The sequence below is a fragment of the Lichenostomus cassidix genome, chromosome 4 (assembly GCF_008360975.1).
Source record: "Lichenostomus cassidix isolate B80296 chromosome 4, HeHo_3.0, whole genome shotgun sequence".
NCBI lineage: Eukaryota > Metazoa > Chordata > Aves > Passeriformes > Meliphagidae > Lichenostomus > Lichenostomus cassidix.
The window spans coordinates 62,221,534-62,245,937 of record NC_139484.1 but is presented as its reverse complement, the minus strand read 5'-3'; the positions used below and the strand labels follow the sequence as shown (position 1 = coordinate 62,245,937).

Below are 24,404 nucleotides of genomic sequence, written 5' to 3'. Positions count from 1 at the left end.
AAGAATGGTGTGAAATAATCTGTCATTAGGCACTGGCTGCTGCACAAACACTGATTTGCAAGCTGCCCTTGAGAAAAGGCTCTGTGGAGCTCTGAACACATCTGGGGATAGAAAGGAGAAGGAAGATAGTTTAAGAGCTGAAAAGATTACACATCACCCCTGATAAATTGCAATTATATCCATCATCCACCATCTCCCCTTGAACGCAAAAGATCATTCAAATCTGGGATTAGAAAAAGATTACACACATCAGAGTATCTGAACAGCTCTGCCAGGTTTATCCCTTCGGTTTGGAGAACGAATTCCTTCTGTCCCTCCTTGTTGGTACTTTCGTTGAGCAGGCACCGTGTGATGCCCTTCACCTCGTGGATCACTGTGCTGCGCGCCAGGGATGCCAGCAGGGAGGAGAGGTCGAAGTACACCTTTGTCAGTGGCAATGCCAAGGAAACCTGATGGAAAAACAACACAGTGTAAGGAGGCTTGAACACCAGGCTCAATAACCAGCACACTGGTTATCATCACATCATTCATCCATATTGCTTTCAAGGTCTCTGAACATGCACTGACTGCTTTTTTGGGGTGGTGGAACACAAACGTGTTTGTTGGGGTTTTTATTTGTTTTTTAAGATGTTTTGATTTTTTTCAGCAGTCCAGCCATAACCTGTATTCATCAAGGGCTACACAGCAGATCATCATATACTTACAGATTAAAACACAATAAAGCTGTCAAAAAACTGTTCTTATAAAAAGTTACATGAGATGTTCTGAAAATTAGAGGTTACTAAAAATTACATCAAGAAGTACATTCGTTATGCCATGTTCTGTATTCATAGAGGATTGCTGAGCCAAAACAGCAGCACTGCACTGAAAAGATCCATTTCTTATTGGTGCTACATGCAATCACTGTGCAACCACCCAGAGATGTTCCACCTTACCTCACACCAAAGCTCATTTTCAGTGTCAAACATGTAATCCTGGATGGATGGGTGGCTCTCCACAACAGCACTGACTCGCACCTCTGCTGACTGAAGTAATCGATCTTTCCCTTTTTTAGTCTGAGACACAAAGGAAAGATGTTGAGATTCTTCACCCTCTGCTCTGTTCTGATCCTCTTCAGCACCAGGAGTCTCTTCTTCTTTTTCAGATTCAGCCTCTTCATCTTCCAGATTCTCATTAGCATTTTCTTCTCCATTCTCTTCTTCACTCTCATAATCAACCTGCAAAGAAATAATGTTGTGTTTATCTGAGCCAGAACCTGTACAGAGACACAGCACACCATGGATAGTTTAATTCAGGAATATTCTTCAGTGAATATTCTTCACTGCTGAGTTGCAAGGATCTCACCCCTATGAAACAAAGAAAATGCATTTCTGTTGTAAAGAAAATAATACAACAGATTCAGTTCAGTCTCTGTTTCTTTATAATTTTACGATTACTCCTCAGCACAGTCCAGGATGCTACAGGTTATTAAGACTGTAGCAGAATTTAGTTTTCTCTCCCTGAAAAAGTCGAATTTCTTCCCATAATCCAACTCTGATGATGGGATTCCTTCAGGATTTTTAATCATCCCACCCTCTTGCTGAAATTACAGCACCCCATCTTTTAAGATGTAATTATGAAGTACTGAACACAGAGAAACATGCAGGGAGATTATTAGGAACCACAGTAAAGTTTTAAAAACAATGGAATAAAATTAGCAAAAGGTAAAGTTAAGGTGAACTTCAGCACAGACAGCCTGATTGCCAGACACATCTACCCAAACGCCTGAAGAACAAGGCTTTGATAAAAAGCCAAATGAAAACTGTTCAGCCTAAAGCAGAGGCTTTCCTATCCCCTCTCAAGTGAGGTTTGTCTTTTTCAGCATTTTGTTTCAATGGGAGTTTTCCTTCCCAACTCAAACACAGAAGAAATAGGGAATTAAAGAGCAGTGCTGAGCACTTATGAAGTCATTACCTCTTCTTCCTGGTTCTTCCTCCGTTTTGTTTCTGTAGCATCACCATCTCCTTCATCAGCTTCTGCATCAACAATGTTCTCTTCTTCCTCTCCTTCAGCTTCCTGACTAATCTGTATCGAGAAATCCAGGACAGACCAGATAATCAGACAAGTTAATTTCTATAGGCTCACTACTATAAAGAAATGAACTCACACTCTTGAATTCAACATTTAACAAGATGAACGTCTACTAGATGGATAAGCTGTCAGACTGTTTATGACAGTCCTTGAAGGGAGGGGCAGAAAGAACATGCAAAAGCATTTCAATTAACAAAGGACCTTCCCCAAAGTTTTGACAACCACTGCTACAACAGAACACTGATCTGGCAGCAAGCAGAGCAATATGCTTTTGTCTCAGAGAAACTAAAATAAATTGGCATTTTTAGAGTAAAGTCTTAAGTAAACCAGGATGAAATACATAAAAACTTTAATTTCCTTGTTAATTTTGCGAGAATGCAAAGACAGCTTATGTATGAAGAAAATACGTAAGCAGAAATTTAGTATTCACATATCTTGTGTACACTGAAACATGCTGCACTTTTCCAAATTCTAGTTCTCAAAAACAAGTAAAGGAAGTGAGGTGTTTTTCAGGTAATGTTCTTTTGTACCTTGTATTGCTCATCATCTAAATCCTTCCGAGTTGTCTTCCGAGTGCTGACTTCATTAAAAGATGCCATCTTTGTAGTCTTCCTTTTAATTGCTTCCAGAAGAACTTTAAAGAACCTGACAGAAAAAGCATCCCAGAATGTCAAAGCTCAGCAGTGCCACAGTCAATCCAAAGTCATCAAAAAACCCATTTATTTTGTTTAAGAAACCAGTCAACTCATAACAGGACATATTCCCTGCAGGATGCAAAAGTACTTCTAGGATAAGGCAAATAATTTTTCTCAGCCTTTTGCCATTTGTTTAGGAATCAAAAGGTTGGTATCAGATCTCTTACTATTACAGATGTAGCCATGCATCTAAAGCATAAAATTATATGCTCATCTGGATTTAAAATCTGCACATCAAATTGACCGCCAGAATAGATGGTTTATTACTGGATTTATTTTATTTTTTAAACGAACAAGCACATACAAAATAAAGTAACCCAGCTTGAATTTAGGTGGCCTGAAGGAAAAAGATTTCAATGAAGCCTCCTTACAAAACAAATACAGTTTCTAATAGACCCTTATCATTAAATGTTTTACTTTTAACTACAAAAATTTGGTCAGACACAAGGATAGAAAAAGGAGTTAGAAAAAAAAGGGGGAAACATAAGCCAGCCTTTTATGATTAATTTATTTTTTATACATAGTAAAAAATAAATTTTAGTTCTGTTCAGTGAGAGCACCAAGGGATGCCTAAAGTATTCAAATGTTGGGGCTTTTTTCTGGTAATAAATGCTTAAGCATCCGAAGACAAGGAATGAGATGTTCCTGATGTGGGTCTTCTCCAAGTGTACCAGAGATGTGAAAGATCTGCCCTGATACAATTTTGCACTGTCACTATGCCACAGATGCAGTTTTATTCATGGCATAAAAGCAACTGTGTAAATGCTTTCTGCACATCTGCTGGAACTGTGGCTCTGAAAGCTATACCAGCTGTAATCAATAACATGCAGGCAAAAGAGGAGGCAAATAAAAAAAAAGGTAAAAGAGGAGCAAATATTAAGGTACCTGAAAGCAAACTCACCTTGTCTCCATGAAGTGCAAGATCTGCCTGGGCCTCACACACTTCTCCTCTCGGTAATATTCATGGGGCAAGAAATGGAATTTGATTTTGTAGAGGCGATGCTTGTTCAGCTTGTGCTTCACATGCAGGGATTCCTCGATGTCCACTTTCTGCAAGACCTACAAAACATTCCCAAGCAGGAACGTTATTCCTTTGATGAAGACACTTCATTTACCTCCTGCAGTTCCAGACCTTTCCATAGGAAACCAGAATTACACAAGGCTAACTGGCAAACTTCTCTGGAGGCTTTGCTCTTGGGCAAAAGGACTGTACCCTATTACACTTTCTGGCTTAAACTCTTCCCAACAATTAACTCAGACAATACTGGAGGAACATCCTCACCTCCCATCTGACTCCTTCACAAGAGATTACCCTTCTTAGGGGGCCAACAGCTCCATTTTATTGATCATGCTCATGGAGCATGGCAGTATTTTAGCACACAGCTGAGTGTTAACCTGATCCTTGCTGTTTTCAACTCACAAGGGTAAAACAGAAGAGGGTAGGGCATGTAGGAAAGCACCAAGGGTGCTCTCCCAGGAAGAGAGGGAACACAGAACACATCACAGTGTATTGAGTCTCCACAGAGCCACATGTTCTTCTACTGAGCACAGCGATTTGTATGAGATTAGGAAGGGCTAGGCGACAGATAGAAAGGTCTCTATCCGGGCTCTGACTATGCCAATCACAGCCAGATTAGCTTGTCTCAGAGACAAAACAGAACCCCACTAATTCTACAGACTGACAAAACTGTGCTTGAGAAAAAGCCAAAGACTCTGGCACAGCAAACTACTGATGAGCTCAAAGAGGAGAGTTTGTTTTGCTGACTCTCAAAGGATGCATTGAAAAGGAGGCTCACCTCAGCTAAGCACACTCTTGTGAGCTGTTTCTTAAGCTGTTTCACCTTTTTGAGAGCTTTCTTGGTACTGAACACAGGAACACTCATCATTGGTGTTTTAATGTTTGAGCTGGCCACCATTAGTATTTCCCGCAACCTTTAAACAAAGAATGATCATTCAAATTAAACGTTAAAAGCACTACGCAATCAGATAATTATCTAGTTCATTTCATTAGGCAGCATGCAGCAACTGGCACTTCCACCAAAGCCATGGGCATCAAGAGCTGTGGTTACACTGCACTGCTCCTTTTCTCTGCTCTGGTTCCCCACCAGGCACAGCACAAGAGCAGCCCCACTGCATCAATTAGATTACTCCCTAGTTATGGGAAGGGGATAGAGATGATAATAAATTGTTCCAAGAAAAGAAGGACTAATGAAGTCTGTTTCATACAGATGCATAATGGATGCTTCCTCATATGTTCTTCCCCTCCCCTGCTTCTCTGAAGCAACACAATCCCTTCCCACCTGAGGCATCACACACCCCCACATGAGACCAGGTCAGGGCCCACATTTTTTCAAGTAAACTGATGATTTGCTGTATATCAGATTACAGTGTGGGGCCTTCACAGATATTTTATATCTGGAAAACAAACCAAAATAACTGGAAAACTGTAAAACATTGAAATAGTTCTGAATAGGCACAATTTACAAGTAAACTGAAGGGTCATTCACCCTCAATATTCTCACATATACCTATTAGTGAGGTTAATCATAATTATATATTTAAGTGTCTAAAATAAAGGACTCATAGAGGACACAGCTTTCTCACCTTGGAATACCCAATGTGACATTCATTTCACCTCTGCCAGCAAAGTGAAAGGTGTTCAGAGTCATCTGTGTTGAAGGTTCCCCAATACTCTGAGCTGCAAGAAGCCCCACAGCTTCTCCTGGGTCACAGAGAGATCGTTGCCACTTTAAATACAACAGATTCTTTAATCTGAAGACAGGAAATGAGAGGTTTAGCTCAATGTACAAAATAATAAACTCAGAAAAGAATGACTCATTGCTCTGTTCAATAAAGTTACATCTCTGAGCCAATTTCTCCTGGTAGCTTACAGATAAATACACTCCAGAAACTGTAAAATTGTCTATCCCCATCTGATCTGACAAACACAGCCCATTAACACAGAACTGGGGCCTTGGCCAAACTGTATTTTATTTCTGCTGCCAACTCCCAGAATGTCAAAAGAGATTCCATTTACTCCCACTTGCACTTCTTAAATGCCTTGCTAACTCCAAGGTATGTCAAGAGGATGCTTTGGTTTTCAAGGTTACTATAAAGTATTATTTTATATGTATATGGACAGCAATACATTGCTGTTGTTCCAGAAAGCCTTTGCTAAAGCCCTCAGCAGCAGGGAAAATCCAGGTTTGGAAGGAACAGACAACCAGAGCTTCTCCAGTGCACACTAAGCATGTTTGACTTTCAAGAATGATTCTGAAACCCACAGCTTAGTTTCACAAAGGCCAGAACAAAAATAAGACTTGGTAAAGACTCTTCAGTTTTGGAAAACTCATTCCAAAAAGCTATTCTTGGTTTGGCTCAGTGCAAAGAAGAAGAGACACAGAGGTTTTTACCTATCAGAAGGAAGTGCTGGGTGCATGTAACTCCGGCTGCTCGCAGATTCCCATTTATTGATATAACTTTCGACTCCATTTTCAAATGTTTCTGAAACAGATGCAAAGTAAGTATCTGGACGCCAAACCCCCAGGCTTGGGTCAGGACACTTATTTGTCTTCTTCAGATATTTCCTTCGTTTCTTCTCATCAAGCTCATACCACATCTTCAACAACTGAAAATGAGAGGAGGTTTTTAAGCTGACTGATTTATCCACAATAAGACCATGAGCAATCCAGCAGCAGTGAAGGAGGAAAAAGAGCCTGTGTAGAATGTAAGGGTGTACACAACACAGCAAACAGCTCAGCTACAAATACAGTGTTCTCCTTTTTGTGACATTTAACACTTTTGAACCCAAATGATTTCAAGATTCTTTAAAAGCCTGAAATACTCCAACTTATGTATCCATAGCGACTACTCCAGAAATCAGCAAAATATGGCCTCAAAGAATGATTTTAACTTGGGAGTGAATGCCCTCAATATACTTAAACCCTTGCCTTTACATGCCTCTCGCCTCCCCCATCCAAATCTGGCATGAAAAAGGAGCTTGTTATCAAAAATTGTCAAGAGCAACACAAATTCAACATAGCTCAATAAATGAACCTCTGATTAGGAAAAACAACTTTTGCAGACAAGCTCAGAGTTGTATCTCAACACCTTCAGCTTGGAGTTTCAGGCTAACTGCCCATGTTCCACCAGCATGAATTTCTTGTGACAGCAAGGCTGTGAAGCAGGACATGTCTGCATTGTGTCCATACACAGAATCTTCATTAGAAGCCATATCACAGAGATCAGTGCAACGATGGACGAGAGGCTTAAGCAAGAGTATTTTTTGGAAAAACTAGGTAAGGCTGGCTCAGCCCTCTGATCTTGGTATTCAAGCAGGCTCTCATCCAGCTAGCAGATAGCTGTCCATGCAAGGGAGATTTACTCTGTGGACATAAAAAAACAACCCACCACTAAACAAAAACCATCTCCCCAAACCATCCATGAACATGACCTATTTCCTAAGACCAGATTTATCTCAATTTTTAGTCTCTGCCCTAACACTAGGGCCCACAGACTTTAATAAATCTCAGTTTCATCACCCACACAGCTGAGATGATTTCTTTAAATCATGAAACACTTTGGGATATACTAAACAATTTTAAAAAATTACTGAATTCTGCAGCTTCTTTTAAAGGGCTTGGTCAATTCAACTGCTTCTGTGTTACCTGTAAAGTAGCAGGAACTCTTCCATTCTTTATTTCACCTCCTGGAAGCTGTGCTTTCACACTTGCCAGTTTCTTTTGTGAAAACAACAGAAAGCCTCCTTCTCTTTGCACAGAGTTTTGGTGTCTGGCTCGCCATTTTTTGATGGCTTTGAACTGCTGGTTAGCTTGGTGAGACTCCATCCTTGCTAAAGCTTCATCCAGACGGTTTGTCTTCTGGATTACCTGTAAGAAAGTGATTTGTGTGATTATCCTTCTTTCCATGCTCACTGTACCCAAAAGGCAAAGCAAACTCAAATGGTCATCTGCTGTCACTGCTGTAAAACAATTTTCAAATTTGGTTTTCAACCCAACTGAGACAAAACTCCTGGTAACTTTATGCTGTTATCACCATTCTGTAATAAGCAGTGGTGATATTGGTAAAAACAGAAGTTAATCAAACTTGACAGATTGAAAGTGAAGTCATCTTTTTTGAATTCAAGTGCAGAGTTAGAAAAGACAGTGATTGGTGCTCTGCTGAAATTGAAACTGCTTAAATCACTCTGCAGACTTCAGATTGCTTCCATATTTTTAATACAATGGCAAATAAAACTGTATTAGTCTGAAAGTAACTGAAACAAACAACTGTTGCCACTGGATCCCTGACAGACATGCAGATGTTAACCACGTGTTTCAGTCTCCCCTTCACCCCTCATAAGTACTTAAGATTTAGTTCTTCTACCTCATAGTTTTCTGCAATGAAAGGAAACTGCTCGGGTTGTAAGAACTGAGTTTTAGGAATATCAAGTCCATCTTCTCCATACAGAAACTGCACCACGCTGCCATCACTGTCTCGTACAGTCAGGTCATACTGAACTACCAGCCCTTCCAAATGTTTTATGATACACCTATTCCAGAGGGAAAAAATGGAACAAAAAAAAAAAAAAGAAAAATGCCATTAAGAGGCTACAAAGCAACAAGGATAATATAACTGTCACACAAAACCCACTGTTTTCAGTAACATTTTAAGTGTACTTAAAGGCTGATCAGGAATCCTGGAAGCCAAAGCCACACAGATGCAACACAGGTGAAATGCATAATAATATTGCAAAGCTTTCAGCATGTTGCTCCCTCCAGTTTCCTTGGACTGATCTGAGTTAAAATGAAATGGTAAATTACTCTCTATTTCTGCTGTCACTCTTTAACAGCTGTCTGAAAGAAGGGACCGTCCCTCCTTTGGAACTCCTCACTACCTTCAGAAACAATTGAAAAGTTCCATCTTCTTCTATATATACTGGAGGTGTTGCTTGAGTAAAGATAAGAGCCACTCAACGTGGCCAAGAAAACACAGAGCTGCCTGGAGCTTGTACATCTGCACTTGTACCAGGAAAAAGATTTCTCCAAAAGGAGAAGCTGCTGCTGTTATGTGCCAGTGACCAGTTTGAAATGGTAATGTTTCAGTTGATCCAGATCTCTAGAAAATTTGGCTTAGAACAAACATTCAGTCTTCAGACTCTTTTGTAAAAATCAAGTACAGTGAAGTTAATCTACACAATACAGACACACTTCCAGTTTACGGTAATCTCTCAAAAAAAAAAAAAAAAAAGAGAGAGAAAAAGAAAAAGAAAAAGAAAGATCAACCAACCAACAAAAGGACCTTTTAAAGGCTCCAATTCTAAGCCCGGCCTCTTACCTTTGCAGGTACCCAGAACGGCTGGTTTTGACAGCTGTATCCACAAGACCTTCCCTGCCAGCCATGCAGTGAAAGAAGAATTCCTAAACACAAGCACAATACCATCAGCATGCTGCTAATAAGTGCATCAACACTGGGAATTTATGTTCTTCCTTGAAAGCTACATATGAAACCAAGGTGAACAAAGTCCATTTATCTATAATTGCAGATATCCTCTATTAAAATACCGAGACTTAAATAAACTTCAGTATCAACACAAACAGTATTAAACTTACAGATGGTCTGATCCCAGTGAGAAATCTGCCAGTCACAAATCCTCCTGAGCTAGGGGAAAAATCATAAGGCTGGAAACATGGCAGTGATTTGCCAGATGCCATCAGTGGGGGTCTTCGACCTTCCAACTCGATCTGGCCCAGCAAACAAGAAATCTAAATGTGGACAGGAAGAAAGGAAACATCACTTTTCCATCCAACTTTTTGTTCACATAAGCTTAATAATTTTTCCTGAAAAATACAGTAAAAAAAAGTCAAAACATTCCCTAAATGCTCTGTAGCTCAATGTGGATTTGTTCATGAAATGCTCTTGTTACTGAGGGGCAGAAAAGGCATGGAGATCTCACCTGGCCTTTTTAAGTTATTCCAGTTCCCTGACTCATCCTCAACATTACCATTCTCATTCTGTATACTTATTTTAACACAGAGATGTGAAACTAAAAATACTGTCAATATTTTTAGGTCCCTACATTACCCTCACCATTCTCAGCAGAGTACTAAAAACAGAACAAAAACCTAAACCCAAAATGCTCTCTCTTTTGAGCTTTGGTCATTCTCTCCATTTTAGATGGCATTTTTATAGTGCCTCTTGCCTGGTGCCTGTGTTGCAAAAGGTAAAATGAAAATTTATCCTTGCCAATTCTACCAAAACCAAAGATTTAGTTGTTCCTATTCAGAAGTTAAAGAAGGAAAGGATCAGTCTCCAACAGAGGCCAGGAAAAGTTATTTCTCCTACAGTAGGTTTGTTTGTATAAACTGCAGCATTCCTTCTGAAAAGCAGGTCTGCTATTTCCATAAATCTTCATGTATTGAGGAGGGATTCAAAAATAGGTTATAATAAACACTGACTCTCCTCTGTCACCCACTGAGGTTTTTATTACATTCTTCTAAATTTTTTCCATGCCAAAGTCCAGAATGAAAATCTTGCTCTGGTATTAGATATCCCCACAAGAGCTTCCCAACAGCTTACATTCTGGGACACATCACATCAACACGTGTAGCTGCTAAGTATATTCTGGCTGCTGTTACCTGCATTGTGTTTACAGTGGATCCTTTGGCTCCTGACTGCACCATCAACTGCAAATTGTTCTCTGGAAAGCTCCTGTGGAGACCAAGGGGCATGCAAACCTACAGAGTTGTGGGGCAGGGAAGGGAACAAACCCAAACATTATTAATAAAATAATAAACCAAAGAAATTCCTGTGGAAGACTTTAACAAAGTAAAACAATGAGTAATCACAAACATTGCTATTTATAATTTTAAAAGCATCTTGAATACTAAGCCATCTTCTCACTCAGGGAGGACAAGGCTGAGGAGGAGAGGCACCATGTGGAGCCTCATGCTGGGGACAGATAGAAAGCTTCAGCCTCCAGAAGAGTCAGGCACCACTCATCCCCATTAATTAACTTAATAAGAAAGCCTCCAAACAAGATTAGTATGCACAGATGCCTCAATGCCAACCTTGTTAACTTCATTGTTGTAATTGTTTACTTCCTCCTTGAATTTCATATCAACCATATTAAAATCCCTCTGGTCTTTGCAGAGATGGGCATCCTGCCACTTCCCTTGGACCTCCTCACATGATGCTGTTTCTGGCAAATTAAGAGCAGCTCTAACAGCCTGAAAGTCAAATATAGGGAGTTTTAGGTGTTAAGCAGGCATAATTGAAAAAGGCTGGATTTCAAAAATAGTGCATTATAGAAGAAAAAAAGATGTGCAAAACAGACTTACTTCAATACCACTCTGCCTTGACCTTTCAATGATTTTTTTTCTTTTGTGGTCTGCTTCGGGTTTAACCAAAATATCTTCAATTCCTGTTAAAGAGGAGAGACAGAACACAATGGTCTAAACTGAAAAAGCATCAAGGAAGGAACCACATTTGGTGTCATGGATTTTGAGAGGCAAGAGCTGGAAAAGAAAGGCACAATTAAAGTAATAATAATGGTTACACTCAGGGTCTGCAGTTTGACAAGAAGAAAAAATTTGAGTAGCTTTTGGATGGAGAAGTTGTAGGCCATTAAAAAAAAAGCAACATCAACTAAGCAGTAAAGGTGCAAAATCAACTTTGTAATTTAAGATGTTTTAACTTCAACAGTCTCTAAAAAATCTTAATTGGTGCACTTGTACCAACTAATGCTTTATGGGCCAGCTACATCAAACTGCTTTTTTTCTTCCATCCACATCAAACTTCCTATTACCTGAACTTTTCACAATCCAGCATTTCTTAGCTTTTTTTAAAAAAGAGAAATTAAAAACACAGATCCTTGTCATGACCAGGTGAACAACAGAACAGATTAAAGACTGGAGCCCTAACCCCTGTGAGCTATTTGTAAGGAGTCCTGTCAAAGTCACTAAAATGGTTGTGTCAAAACACCAAATGCCAGACTCCTGCTCCAGTTCCATTTTTCTTTTTCTGATGTTTTAGCTACCTTGCAATCCCAGGCTCATTATCTTTTCCTAACTAGTTTTTCACCCTGGCTCTCTTATATTTTCTCTTATATTCTCTCGTATATTCTGTGTTTTACAGTCAATCAATCCCCTTCCTCAGTCCAAAAGATATCCTTCCCTTTTCCCTGGCTCACAGCAGTCTGTTGGTCCCTCACTGCTGCTAACAGTTGACTGTGTCTCCATAACTCTTGTATGAGTTTGGAAAGCTGTGATGAAAGTCAAACATTTACCAGAAGTTTTAAAGTAGACCAAGACGTGCAAGACTTGATTTACAACCCCTTAAAGTTCTTCCATCTAGCTTTATCAGCTGTTCTGCTTTCTACCCAACAATTATTTTTCAGAGAAGCAAAATATAAGGTTTTGATCTGAACAAAATTTCAACACAAGACATTTTGACTGTGCACACTTTGCCTAGGTAGGACAGAAGAGAGAACTTGTTGGGCATACTCAAGACTGAGCTTTCTCTTCATGCTTAGAAGGCCAGCTATGCACCAATAAAAATCAAGATCAAACAACAGAATTAGCATCTGTTATGCCCAACAATGCCTGGTTTGCATCTCAGGAGGTGCTGCACTACAGCGCTGCAGTACTGCAGTCACTCACCCATGGTGAAGCCCCTGTAGAGCTGCAGGTAAGCAGTGAAGAGGCGCCCCAGACACGTCAGCACTTTCCCACTGGTCTCACCCCCATAGATCTCATAGCAGCAGTGGACTAGGCCATAGGCAGAGCTGCCAAAGTGAGCTTTGTCCAAGACTCCACACAGTAATTCCCCATCTCTGATAATAACCTGAGAAATAAAACATAGCTCTGAATCAGGAAAACAGAAATTTTGATCTTACTATGACCTCTACAGGTTTTTCTGTGTAATCTATATGAAAATAGGTTTAAGTTTAAAAGATTTATACATTGGTGAACAGTTAAATGTGGTCAAATTATCTGTACTTCCAGAATTTATAGCAGAAAGAAAACTTCTAACACCATCTGCATTTTTCCACCTATAGGGTTCAACAAGGAAGACACATGGTCTAACAAGAATAGATGGAATCTATGTAAGTCAGGACCAGAAGAGAATTTTTCCTGACTCCCAGGCCTACCCTTTAATCACCCACTTTTGGCAGTAACTTGCAAAATATCTGCTTTTAACTTTGTCATCTGCTTGCTTCCCATTCCTCTACTGCACACACAATTTTAATACAACACAGCCCAGCCCAACCCCCAGAGTTGTTTCATACCTGAGATTCACACATTGCATCAAGATTTAGACATCCTTTTGCAGGTCCCTTTACCCAGGCTCTCCCACCAATCTTTGCTTTCCCAGTCAAATTCAGTGGAGCGTGGTTTTCTGGAATGATGTTAATTAACAACGTAGAAACAACCTATAAAGAAGCAGGATGAGTGGCAGGAATTATTTATTTCATATATTCCCTTCTCAACATAAAAAAATATGGCATGGACAAGAAAAACAACATCCTGCATGTATTTTTTCCACTGACACCAAAGTTTTGAAAGCTTGTAAACCTGACAAGACAGGAATATCCTCCTGCTACTCTAGCCTTTGAAAGATCAATGAGCTGAGACACATAATTATTCAAAAATACAAAATAGCAAATATTTTTTCAAAAATTAGATATATTAAAATTCTTTTAAAAAAAAGCTGTTTGTTGGGTTTTACAGCTCAAAAACACACACCAAGACCTCCATGGTGTTGATGGGATCTGGCCTTTCAACCACCTTTAGCAGCACAGGTTTTGGCATTGGTATTCTGCTTGCTTTGGAACCACCAGCATTCTTTAACCCAGTAAATTATAAACTACCTGTTTTCCTGTCCATAATCGCTGTGGCTTCATAATAGCAGGAGGAAAGGTTTTAATTCTTCCTTTTTTGTCTGTCAGTCCTCGGTACACAAGCTCCATGTATTGCTCTCTGGTGAAAAAGCAGCCCCGGATTGTCATGCTGACTCCAGAAATCATGTGATCCTGGATCAAGCCAGGAAGTGGCTTCCCATCCTAAAGAGGTAACAAGAAAAAACAGGTGAGGGGGTTAATAAGTCGTGTGCCTCCAGCTCCCAAAATTATTCCCCTTGGATAAAAGCTTTTAAGTAATTTGTAAAGAACTCATTATTACAGTGTAACTCTCTACTGAATCTCTTCAGGACACTGACATTCAAAGGAATAAGATTGTTTGGCTGTGCTGGGTCTTCTTTAGAGGAGAAGAACCACAAGTGGAGAAAGAACACAGAAATAAACCTCAAAAATAAATAAATAGATTTTAAAAAATTATCTCATTTATCATTAGACAAAATAAACAAACTAAAGTGATTGCATGTAGGAACAGATTTAACAGGGAGTTTTACTTGCCTTTGGCACCAGGTACTGCTCATCAGTGCAGGCTAAGGTGTAGGCTTCTGCTCTGCCCAGCTCGCTCTGTGGAAAATGGGCATTCATTTCATCCCCATCAAAGTCAGCATTGTAAGCCTTGCAGTTGGCATAGTGAAGCCTCAGCACTTTCTCCCCAGGCAGGATTCGGGCTCGGTGAGCTTGGATGGAAGGTCTGTGAAGGGTGGGCTGGCGGTTCAGCAACAGCACATCCCCGTTCTTAATGTGCCGACACACCTGCAAGGGAAATCGGGTTGCTGCCTACACAGTACTGCCATGCCTCAGAAAGGACTGATTTATCTTTAAATATACACACATCCAAAACAAAGTCTTTCTGGTACTTATGTTCTGTGCCAAAGAGAATTAAGACTGCTTGCCTTTGAATGCCCTCTGCTCTCCACCAAACAAGATATTCCCCATTAACTCCCCCAAACCACACTGATCAAATCAATAAGCTCTTCATGCAAAGCCCACTGGCCTGAATTAATACTTGCCACAATACACCCAGCCCTGGACACTCTGGGCTGAGGTAGTAGTGTTTCCCAGTAGCTGAAGCAGAGGCTAGGAATCTCTTAATTTCAGCTTTGAGTACAACACAGTATATCCTTATCTAGAACAGAGTCTCTCAAAACAGTCTCATTTTAATTCTTCTGTTAGTAATATCCAAATAGACACTTAAGTGATTACAAACAGGAGTATGGGAAATTGACTGTACAACCTAAATACTGTTATGTTTAACTGTGTGACAGGTTCTGAGAGGACTCACATCACAGAAAGACTTAAAATCTCTGCTAAGCCTTTATGAGAGACAGGGTAATACATAACAATGTGAAAACACTATTAAACACCAAAACTTTTCCCCTAGCAGCTAAATATTAAGTTTTCAACTCTTGCAAGGAATGCAGATACAGTTTTAAAAGTTTTAAAGGTAAAACCTTTTAAAAGTTTCAAAGGTTGATTAAGCTGTAGCACAGAGGAGAAACAACTGACACAGAATCAATTAGGCTGGAGAAGACCTCTAAGATCAAGGAGTCCAACTGCCAAGGCCACCACTAAGAGTACTCTGCATCTTGGCACAATGAATGCCACACACTGTGTTTTAAAACCAACTGAAATCAAGGATGCAAAAATGGGGTTTACAATTTGAAAAAGGATCATGCTTTTCTTCCTATCCCCCCAAACCAGAGATGGAGGAGGGCTCTGCCAACACTCACAATCTTCAGGCCTGTCTGGGGTGCCCCTGAGGTGGGGGTGAGGAGCTGCTTGGCGATGGCCTCGCGCTGTGTCAGGCTGGTGGCACTCAGCACCGTGCGGGATCCATCCTCATTAATGACCATGGAGGCTCCAGGGTGGACCTTGGGGCCATTGATGACAGCCTGCCTCAGCTCCTTGACATTCCAGGGAGTGACTGGCTGAGGGTAAGTCAGTTTGGTAGCAAATACCTAGACAGGAGGGAAAAGAGGAGAGAAATAGCATGTTCAGTTTTGGCTTAAAACTCTAAAAGCCACTGATGAAACAGCATCAAAAGTTAGCGGACATAATGCAAACATAAATTACTTTAAGCTCTTGAATGTATCTCCTTCTCAGTCTACTCTAATGACAAATAAATACATTTCTGTTTTAAAATCCTCTACCATACAATTTTCTACTGCATAGAGAACTCAATTCACAATTAAAAAAGTATGGATTTAGATTCTGCACACAAGCCAACAAATACAGAGAAAAAGCACATTTTCACCAGGTTCACTCTTTTCTGCAAATATGATATAATGAAAAGCTCAAATTCAGGCTTGGTGTCATCTCTATGTGGTTAAAAATCCTTAAAATTTGATATACTTAGTGACATTATCATAGCCTTTCCTTAAAGGCTGCCAGAGCTGTTAAAAATACACTGCACAAAGACCACAGGAGAAACAGGATCTACTTGTAAAGTCTGCACCAATTCATAATGCAATAATGCAAGTACAGCTTTTTTTTTTTTTTTTTTTTTAATCCTCCTTCTCAGATGTGGTGTTCTTGCTTTGTAACAGTAAGAATTCCCCACTCTTCAATGCTCCTTCCTTATTAACACTGGGTGGGAAAAACTTCAGATGAGTCAGAAAACCTCTACATTTTAACCTGCTTGCTATCTAGTTGTTATATGCTTGCTACCAAAGTGTCAACAGTGCAGTTCAGTCCACAGCTGCACCAGAAAGAGACACTCCTCTTTTTTATTTTATTTATCCTCACCATAGGGATGCCAATCTCGTTGGTCCCAATGTACATATCGGGGCAAATGACGGATCGAGCAGCAAAATCCACACGCTTCCCCATCATGTGCTTGCGGAACAATCCTTCCTTCTTCTCCAACAGCTTTGGAAAGAGAAGGTAACAATTAAAACCTCAAAGTATGGAAAACCAGATGGATTCTTACAATGATGAGTGTCATGAAAGTGCCCACGTACTAACCACAAATAGCTCACTTCTTTCTTACTCCACCAGCTTCTCTTTTTTAACTAAGACTCCACCTGCTACCCACCTGACGAATACCAGGGTATTTTTCTGTTATCAGCTTGTCCATGTCACTATCAAACACAATGTTGACATGGCTCTGGAGACGTATCCAAGTGTTGTACAGCTTATCTGCAATGCTCTGTCCTGGAATGGTTGTCAGCACAGAACGGTCCAGAGGTTCACTATCCCCTCCTGTCTCCTACAGAAACAGAAATTAGAAACTTGGACTTAACAAAACATATCTTCTATTTACTAGGCTGAAATTATAGTATTAATTGCAGTATTAAATACAGCAAATGAAACATTCACCATTATTTTACACTGGTAGTCTGGCCATGTCAGGAATCACTGCAACTAGAAAATACTATTCTTAGATAAAAATAATGTCAATCTGAGAGCCTTCTTCACCTACATCACCTTGTTTTCAGTCTAAAAGCCACTAAAGCAGCCACATCCAAAACTCATTAACCTCCTCTTATATATTGTAGGAACAGAGCTCCATCTAGTGGCTACATTCTGAGTAACTTAAAAATGTTTCCAAAATGTTTGCAGATGTAAATCAAGTTCAGCAGAAACTGAGCCCAGTATCAAAGAATCCTCAATGATACAACTGTTGAACAACTATGGAACAAGGCAAGTTGACATACATTACCTTTTACCACTATACAACCATGTGAACTGTCAGAAGCAGACAAGCATTGTTACTAATTAATGTTACTCGTGAAGTTTTCAGTTCTGCTTAGACATCAATGGTCCAAAAATAAACACAATCACAACTGGCTCTACGAGGCTTAGCAGCTAAAGTGGCCTTTGTCACCCCATCATTTTTCATATGATGAGATGCTGGTAAAGTTTCATTATGAACTGTTTGAGCTGTACGTATTTCATTCTCCAGAAACAGGAGCCCGTTACATCTCTCATACAGTAATCTAATACCAAAAACCATGACAAGAAGAATCTGAGCAAAATGTTTTCTCCCTTTGCACCAGGTAGAAAAAAGCAGAGGGAAAAAAACAACAGCTATGGAGAACATCTCCACCAGCAGACGCTCCAACAGCTCAGGCAAAAACTGTTATTGGCACAGCTTAAATAGGAGCCTACCTGAACTCAACCCACATATCCAAAAAGCAAAGAGTAAGATAACCAGCAACTCTTACTGTTTGAATTTCTTCTCCAATTTTTATTGGCTGACACTGTTCTTTGGCCATGAAAACCAAGAGCTTCCGTATCAACTGGGCATCTTTCATCACAGCCTGCAAGTTCACAGTCTGCCCATTTGTGAACAGGCGATCTCCAACGCGATTCACAGGACGATACCTACAGCAAATCAAAAATATTTTAGAAAATTAATGCCACTGAAAAGCAGCATGATAAACCTCAAACATTCTATGCTAAGTCTTCAGTGCATGGAAAATAATCCACAGAAACTAACAGTGGGCACTTAAAAATTCATATTATATTCTACCGGGACAGTCATTAAAGAGGAATGATTCTTAACCAGAAATTATATCAGTACTGTTCAGCTGTAATATTCTATAATAATTTAAAATACTAATACTAAAATACATTTTTTCCATAAATACTATTGCAGTCTCCTAACGAACTCACTTGAAGATACAGCAGAATTTATCATCAATTACTAGTGTGATTTTCATTATTTAAACACTCTACTGACACTTAAGCAGACTAGTGTCTGCACTATGGAAGTTTGGATCTCCACCTCCTGCAAAAAATGGACTAAATCCCATGATGTCTACAGAATTTTGGGGAGGTGAATTTTACCTTGAAGGTGGAACCACAAGCAGATCTAAAAAAAACATGTCTGGACTGAATCCTGAACTCTCATGGGGATCCATCCCAGGGAAGAGAGAACGCAAAAAGAAACCTAAAAAGATACAATAGAAATATAAAGTCATTCTCACTGCTATTGTTTGGGAATCCAAACCCCCACATGCACTTGGTCAACCAAGTCAAAAGAATCAGCTAAGTTAAATAGTACTGAGTTTGTTTAAAATAAAAACATTTAGACACAGTTTAGAAAGAACTGCCACTCTTTCTGGTCACATATGTGGTATTTTAGAAACAACTCTGGACAAAAGTATAAATTATGGCAAAAGGAAAAAGTAAAACAAGAGGAAGAAAATCTCCAGCTACTAACTGTGACTGACTCATGAAACTGCTTTGGTTTCTCCTGGCAACTGCAGACAGATTCAGAGTACAGGCAACTCAAAAAAGAGGCTGATACATCCATTCTCAGTCTTTAACTAGTGTAACTAGTGTAACTGTGGAGTGCAGCACCATATGAAAATCACACTCTCTACAAACAACAGTTGTGACTTGTGGGGAGCCACAGTTTGAGAATAACTGATCAAAGTGTTAATTATATCCAGGTCTCTGCACTCACTGGCTGCCAGTCCTCCTGTCACAAAACCTATCTTGCAGCCAGGAGCCCGTCAGGTAAAAGGCAAAGATTTGACAAGGAGTTCATACTGGAACATTTGCTGACTTTGTCCACTAAATGGTGCAGAGAAAAAAGTAACGTTGCTCTTCACAAGCATTACCTTCATTCTTCCACAGAGCCAGGATGTATTCCTTGGCAGTCATTGGTGTCAGGTATCCTCTCTTCCCTAACTGGCTTTCATCAATACCTGAAAAGTAAAAAATAAAAATTAAAAAAAAATTACTATAAAAAAATTTCAAGAGATTACTCTGAAAGACTTTTTTTTTTTGCTTACAGTGGTAAGTGCTTCCAGCTCAGAGAAGGAATGGAAATACATACAAAGCATACTGGTTGACGTCTACATCAAAATTATCATTTAAATATTTGCTTTGGGAATATGAAATTAACTAAAGAAAAAAGCCATTTCTGTGACTAGTGAACATGAATATAGGTAACAGAAATAAGACTCTAACATCTAAAATTTATGCTTCATTTGACTTATAGTGAGCTGGAACCTTTCTTCAAATGACCTCATCCCCTGACCAAAACACAAATCAAGAATCAGCCTGCAGCTGGGGAACATTTCAGTGGCATTCAGGTACTACCAGTGAGACATCAACGCTCCCACGAAACACTCAGCTGGAGGAGACAACAGCACCAGCCAGCAATCCATCCATATTACAATTTAAAGTCTGGGTTAGCTGTAGTTTGGAGAGAAATACATGGAGAAACAAGGGAAACACATGGTTTTGCTACTGAAAAGCAAACAGATCACTTTTTCAAAAAAAAACAAAGCCTGAGATTTTAGATCTTGATTTCCACTTCTCTTGCAGGCCAGCCCCATGAGTCCCAGAGTACACAACTCAATGAAAAATAATTCTCTCATGACCTCAGACAGTTTTCTGTTCTTTTGGCTAAGGTCCAGAAATGCAGATTTTTGAATGCTGAAACTTCAATTCTCCATTCACCTAGAAGAACTTTCCATCCCTTAAACAGAAACGCATCAATGCCAAGGTTAAAGGTACTCCCTTTTGAGATTTAACCATGCAAAGGCTATGCAGAATGTATGTAACTGTGTGACCCACCCCATTTCAGAAGACAGAATACTTCCCATTTTGCTTCTTCAGCCAAAACTCCAGAGATTTAATCTGGTATTTAAATCAAGGAGTAGCAAACAAAAGAAACTCTCTATGGAAACCTTTTCCTAAGGGCTAAATAACATACATAAATCTGCTTTAATTCTGTCTCACTGTGTAAAGGATCAAGGATAAAAGAGAAAAAGTGAAGTTTAAATTGATTCAAACAATAGGTCATTTAAGTCTGGAAAGTGTCACCTACTTTCTTTTCCCCTTTAAGGAAAAATTCTTTCATAAGACTAGGATTATCTGATTTTCTTTCTGAAGTTGGTCATCTTCCTCCTAATTAATCTTTTATCTAGTTGCTCTGTTTAAAAAAATCCAGCAGAAAATCGACTACCTGCCAAAAATGAAATGCCCCAAAACCACCCTAAATTTGGCATAGATTATTCTTTTGTACTTCTTTTCCTGACACAGAGATACTTGAAGCTGTAAAAACACAGCAGGCTCTCAAATAGAAATTTAATGGAATTGGGTTCTCTCTGATTCCTGAGCTTATTGGTTTAATTATAACCAGTATTTTTTATGAGTGCCAAGTGCACAGTCACTGCTAGGAATCTGTGCCCCTGAAATGCAGTAAAAAAGTACAAACATATTTGAGATAGAGGACAAATGTTTTACCTGCTATTTCATCCAGAATGCCTTCCTCTCCTGGCTTATGGTACACTGTAGAAGGGTAAGTTACTGTCAGCTTGCTGTTGTGCTCCTTTCGCACCAGTGATCTCCGGGATCTTCAAGGAAAAAAGGCAGATAAAAGTTAATAGAAATACAATATTTAATTTCAAACCAGCTATTTACTTCCTCATGTAATTAAACTTACTTGCAGTTTGGGCATTTCTTTGAACTCATGTGTGCTTTCCAGAACTGTGCTATCAGTTTATTTCTACACTCACACACATTTTTGACCTGACGAAGATAAAAAAGAAGACTTTAAAATATGAAAAAATAATTTATAAAATCTTTTATGAAGAATTCACTAAACATTGCACAATTAACATTAACTATCAACATGAATATTATTAATATCAGTGCACACACATTCTTGTACTGATTAATTCATGCCTTGATCTGCAGACTTCTTTCATCATCTTCCCATACTGGCTGCAGAAATACACCTCCCTGTGCTCTCCAGCCTCCTTTTTCAATTTATTTCATAAAGTCTTTATTTTTCAAGTCAGTACTGGAATTTAAAGCTCTTCTCTAATGATGACTTAAGAAAGTATAATAATGACAAAAATCACTTCTTTTAACAGTTCGTGAATGTATGATCTGCAAAGTGCTTAAGATTAGTTTTTAAACAAGTGATCAAATAATTAAAATGGGCTTATAAACAAATCTGCTCAATGATCTTAGATTTTTAAATATCTGCTTCACTCATATTTGCCTTTGCTAACCACGTGCATTAAACTACATCTAGATGGAAATTAGAATTCAATTACGTAAGTCTTTCTAAAAATGTCACTGTAATTAATTCTGCAAGCTTGCTGGATGCATGAGTTCTCAAAATGTGTTCTGCAATTCAAAACAGCCAGAGCATCATAGAGAGAAGTATCAACATCTACAGGTGATGTAGTGACAGCAGTATCAAATATGATACTTATACCACCAAAACATTTCCCTACACAGACACTATTTTCCAGAAACTCAATAGTTATACTAATGGGAAATAAAATCCTTTATAAGTCTAATGCTAGACATATCACTCAAAAAGCCCTCTAAACACAGCACTGTTCAGAATTCCTGGACAAAATCCAGCACCTACACAGTCTTTGTTCTGCACATTGCTATTTTAGGAGGATAAAGCCCAAGATCTCAGGAGAAGCACTGACTGTACTTACATTTGAACACCGATCTCTCATCTGAGCGCTTTGTAACATTTCCTGAACGTGGCGATTTAACTCCTCTTCAATTTCTGAACCTGTTGCATCTGCACATTGCTCTACAAACTAAAAGGAATAGAAAAAATTGGCATAGCTTTATAGTTTTGAGACTACAAACTCCAAAAGGAATGGAACAATACACATTACTTGCCTTGTTCAGAATGATTTCAAGGTCATGGACAGCATGGAGCAACCCCTTCTCCAGCACCTTCAGCTGACTTAGCAGTAAGTGAACCACAGCTCGAGGACATGTCAGCATGTGACAATTCAAACAGGAACCTCGGATTAGAAGGTATAGTTTCTGGAAAGAAAAGGGGGAGAAAAGGTTATCCTGGCAGATTTACTAGCTTGCACAGTAAGCAAGTAAACATAATTGTTTGAACTTGAAGAAAGTGCTACTGTAATTGAGATATTAGACTAGTGGTTAATTTTAATCATAAAGAATCTCGACTGAAAAAGATTCTTTCAACCACACAAACTCACATGCAAAGCATAATCTGTAAATAAATTCTCTGCAGGCTCTCTACATAACAGATACATGAAACACCAGAGGTACCTACAGCAGTGTTGGGGCTAAGGCTGCTCTTACACAGCACCATGACTACAGCTCCTAACAGCTCATCCCATGCAGGACAATGTGACACCCAAACCCCCACAGCAGCAAAATGAAACATTCTGGTCTCAGTCCTTCATTATTCTTCATACAATCACATTTTCCTCAAGGTCTGGGAAATTATCAGTGGGTTTTACTACTTAACACAGTTCTACACACAATTCACTCCAACTGCACAGAGCCCCCATGGCCTGAAGGCTGGGAATTACTGCTGCAGGATTTTAATCCTTGGTCAATACAAGTACTTGACTTAGAGCTGGAAAAAGGCTAGAAGTGGGTGCCTCATCTAACTCTAATCACTTGAAAGTGAGGTTTTGACTCTCAACTAACAGCCTGTGCAAAAGGCTGCTACTGTAAATGGTGAGATCAGCACCTCAGGAGGGAAATTCATCCCAGCTCAGGTTTGTTATAAACTGGAAGAGCAGACAGCTGTTCGTGTGAGGTAGTTGTTTAAAGAAAATGACAATTTTTACTGTGCCATTCATTTAACTGTGAGATCCTATAGTAAGTCATATACTTTAGGATGAATATTCCCCCCTCACCTGTCTGTCAATATTGAGTAATATAATACCTACAATAAAGTGCATATTTTTCAAAAGCTCTATTTGTATTGAACTATCACGACACAACAAACCTTCTCTACCACATTTGCTGTTATTACATTTAAAAGAGAAAGCAGATCTTGGCACCTTTACTGTTTTCAAGGACAGCTTGACTAAATGACAGCTCGGGCACCATCACCCATTTCACAAGCAATAACTCAGTGTACATACATCGAAGAACAGAGGGTTGTAGACAGTCAGAGGCAATTCTATGTGCCCAAAGTGCCCAGGGCAGTTGCTGAAGTTCTGCATGCAAGTGGCACACACTTCTTTGGAGTCCGGAGGTCCCAAGGCCAAGTCGTACAGTCCATTCACAGCCGGATTGCCCAAGTTATCCAGGTACTGAGGGTTGGTGATGGGCTTCACACTCAGCTTCCTGAGGTTGAGAGGAAAGAGCAAAAATCGGCGGCAGGAAACAGCAGCATGACACACGCTTGAGTGGGACAGCTAGCATGGGCGTTTAGTATCTGTGGGTTTTTTAACTGATGGAAAGATCTTTCTGAGAACAGTTTGCGGGTGCAATGGGAATTTGTGTATCGCTGATTTCATCGTCTGAACACAATCATCCGTACCGCAGCAAGTATTTCTTTTACATATTTAGCCAGTCTACTAAGAAATCACATGATTTTGTCCGTGTGTCCCCTCGAGCGGTGGGAGAGCTTGTATAACACTCAGCTGCCGCCATCCCGGTGGCTGAGAGGGCCACAGCCCAGCCGGACCACACGTCCCAGCATGCCGCGCGCCACAGCCCGCCGCAGTCCCATGCCATCCTGCCGCGGGGCATGCTGGGACTCGTAGTGCCCAGCAGCACCGCACAGCTCGGGAGGGGCACACATGGAGCCTTACCTGATCTCCTCGGCCGTGTACATCCCGAAGGACACCCCGACCAGCCGCCGCCACGGCACCACTTTGGGCGGCCTCATGGCGAACGAGCGACTCTCTCCCGGCCTACAGCTGGTCCCACTCTCCCGCCGGAGGTGCCGCGCCACGGGCAGCACCACGCGGTCCGCGCTGCGGGGGGGGCGGAGCCGGGCGGTACTACTG

General features: G+C 40.0%; 1 protein-coding gene across 1 annotated transcript in view; it reads right to left on the bottom strand.

Moving 5' to 3' along the window:
* The window catches only part of POLR1A (RNA polymerase I subunit A), a 29,797-nt gene extending 5,397 nt beyond the window's left edge, over positions 1–24,400 (bottom strand). The window contains exons 1-31 of the mRNA XM_085059550.1: positions 24,207–24,400; positions 23,532–23,736; positions 22,297–22,446; positions 22,104–22,211; positions 21,086–21,171; positions 20,887–20,996; positions 19,251–19,337; positions 18,472–18,574; positions 17,847–18,006; positions 16,715–16,888; positions 16,426–16,548; positions 15,411–15,638; positions 14,179–14,433; positions 13,636–13,827; positions 13,054–13,197; positions 12,425–12,608; positions 11,105–11,187; positions 10,835–10,993; positions 10,403–10,501; positions 9,377–9,529; positions 9,102–9,184; positions 8,151–8,316; positions 7,433–7,654; positions 6,179–6,393; positions 5,370–5,537; positions 4,562–4,697; positions 3,667–3,824; positions 2,601–2,715; positions 1,954–2,064; positions 936–1,217; positions 249–449 (exon numbers count right to left, since the gene is read on the bottom strand). Of these exons, the coding sequence (XP_084915676.1) occupies positions 249–449; positions 936–1,217; positions 1,954–2,064; positions 2,601–2,715; positions 3,667–3,824; positions 4,562–4,697; positions 5,370–5,537; positions 6,179–6,393; positions 7,433–7,654; positions 8,151–8,316; positions 9,102–9,184; positions 9,377–9,529; positions 10,403–10,501; positions 10,835–10,993; positions 11,105–11,187; positions 12,425–12,608; positions 13,054–13,197; positions 13,636–13,827; positions 14,179–14,433; positions 15,411–15,638; positions 16,426–16,548; positions 16,715–16,888; positions 17,847–18,006; positions 18,472–18,574; positions 19,251–19,337; positions 20,887–20,996; positions 21,086–21,171; positions 22,104–22,211; positions 22,297–22,446; positions 23,532–23,736; positions 24,207–24,283 (4,737 nt within the window). The 5' untranslated portion in view covers positions 24,284–24,400. The remainder of the gene's footprint in view (positions 1–248; positions 450–935; positions 1,218–1,953; positions 2,065–2,600; positions 2,716–3,666; positions 3,825–4,561; positions 4,698–5,369; positions 5,538–6,178; positions 6,394–7,432; positions 7,655–8,150; positions 8,317–9,101; positions 9,185–9,376; positions 9,530–10,402; positions 10,502–10,834; positions 10,994–11,104; positions 11,188–12,424; positions 12,609–13,053; positions 13,198–13,635; positions 13,828–14,178; positions 14,434–15,410; positions 15,639–16,425; positions 16,549–16,714; positions 16,889–17,846; positions 18,007–18,471; positions 18,575–19,250; positions 19,338–20,886; positions 20,997–21,085; positions 21,172–22,103; positions 22,212–22,296; positions 22,447–23,531; positions 23,737–24,206) is intronic.
* Positions 24,401–24,404: the final 4 nt, after the last annotated feature.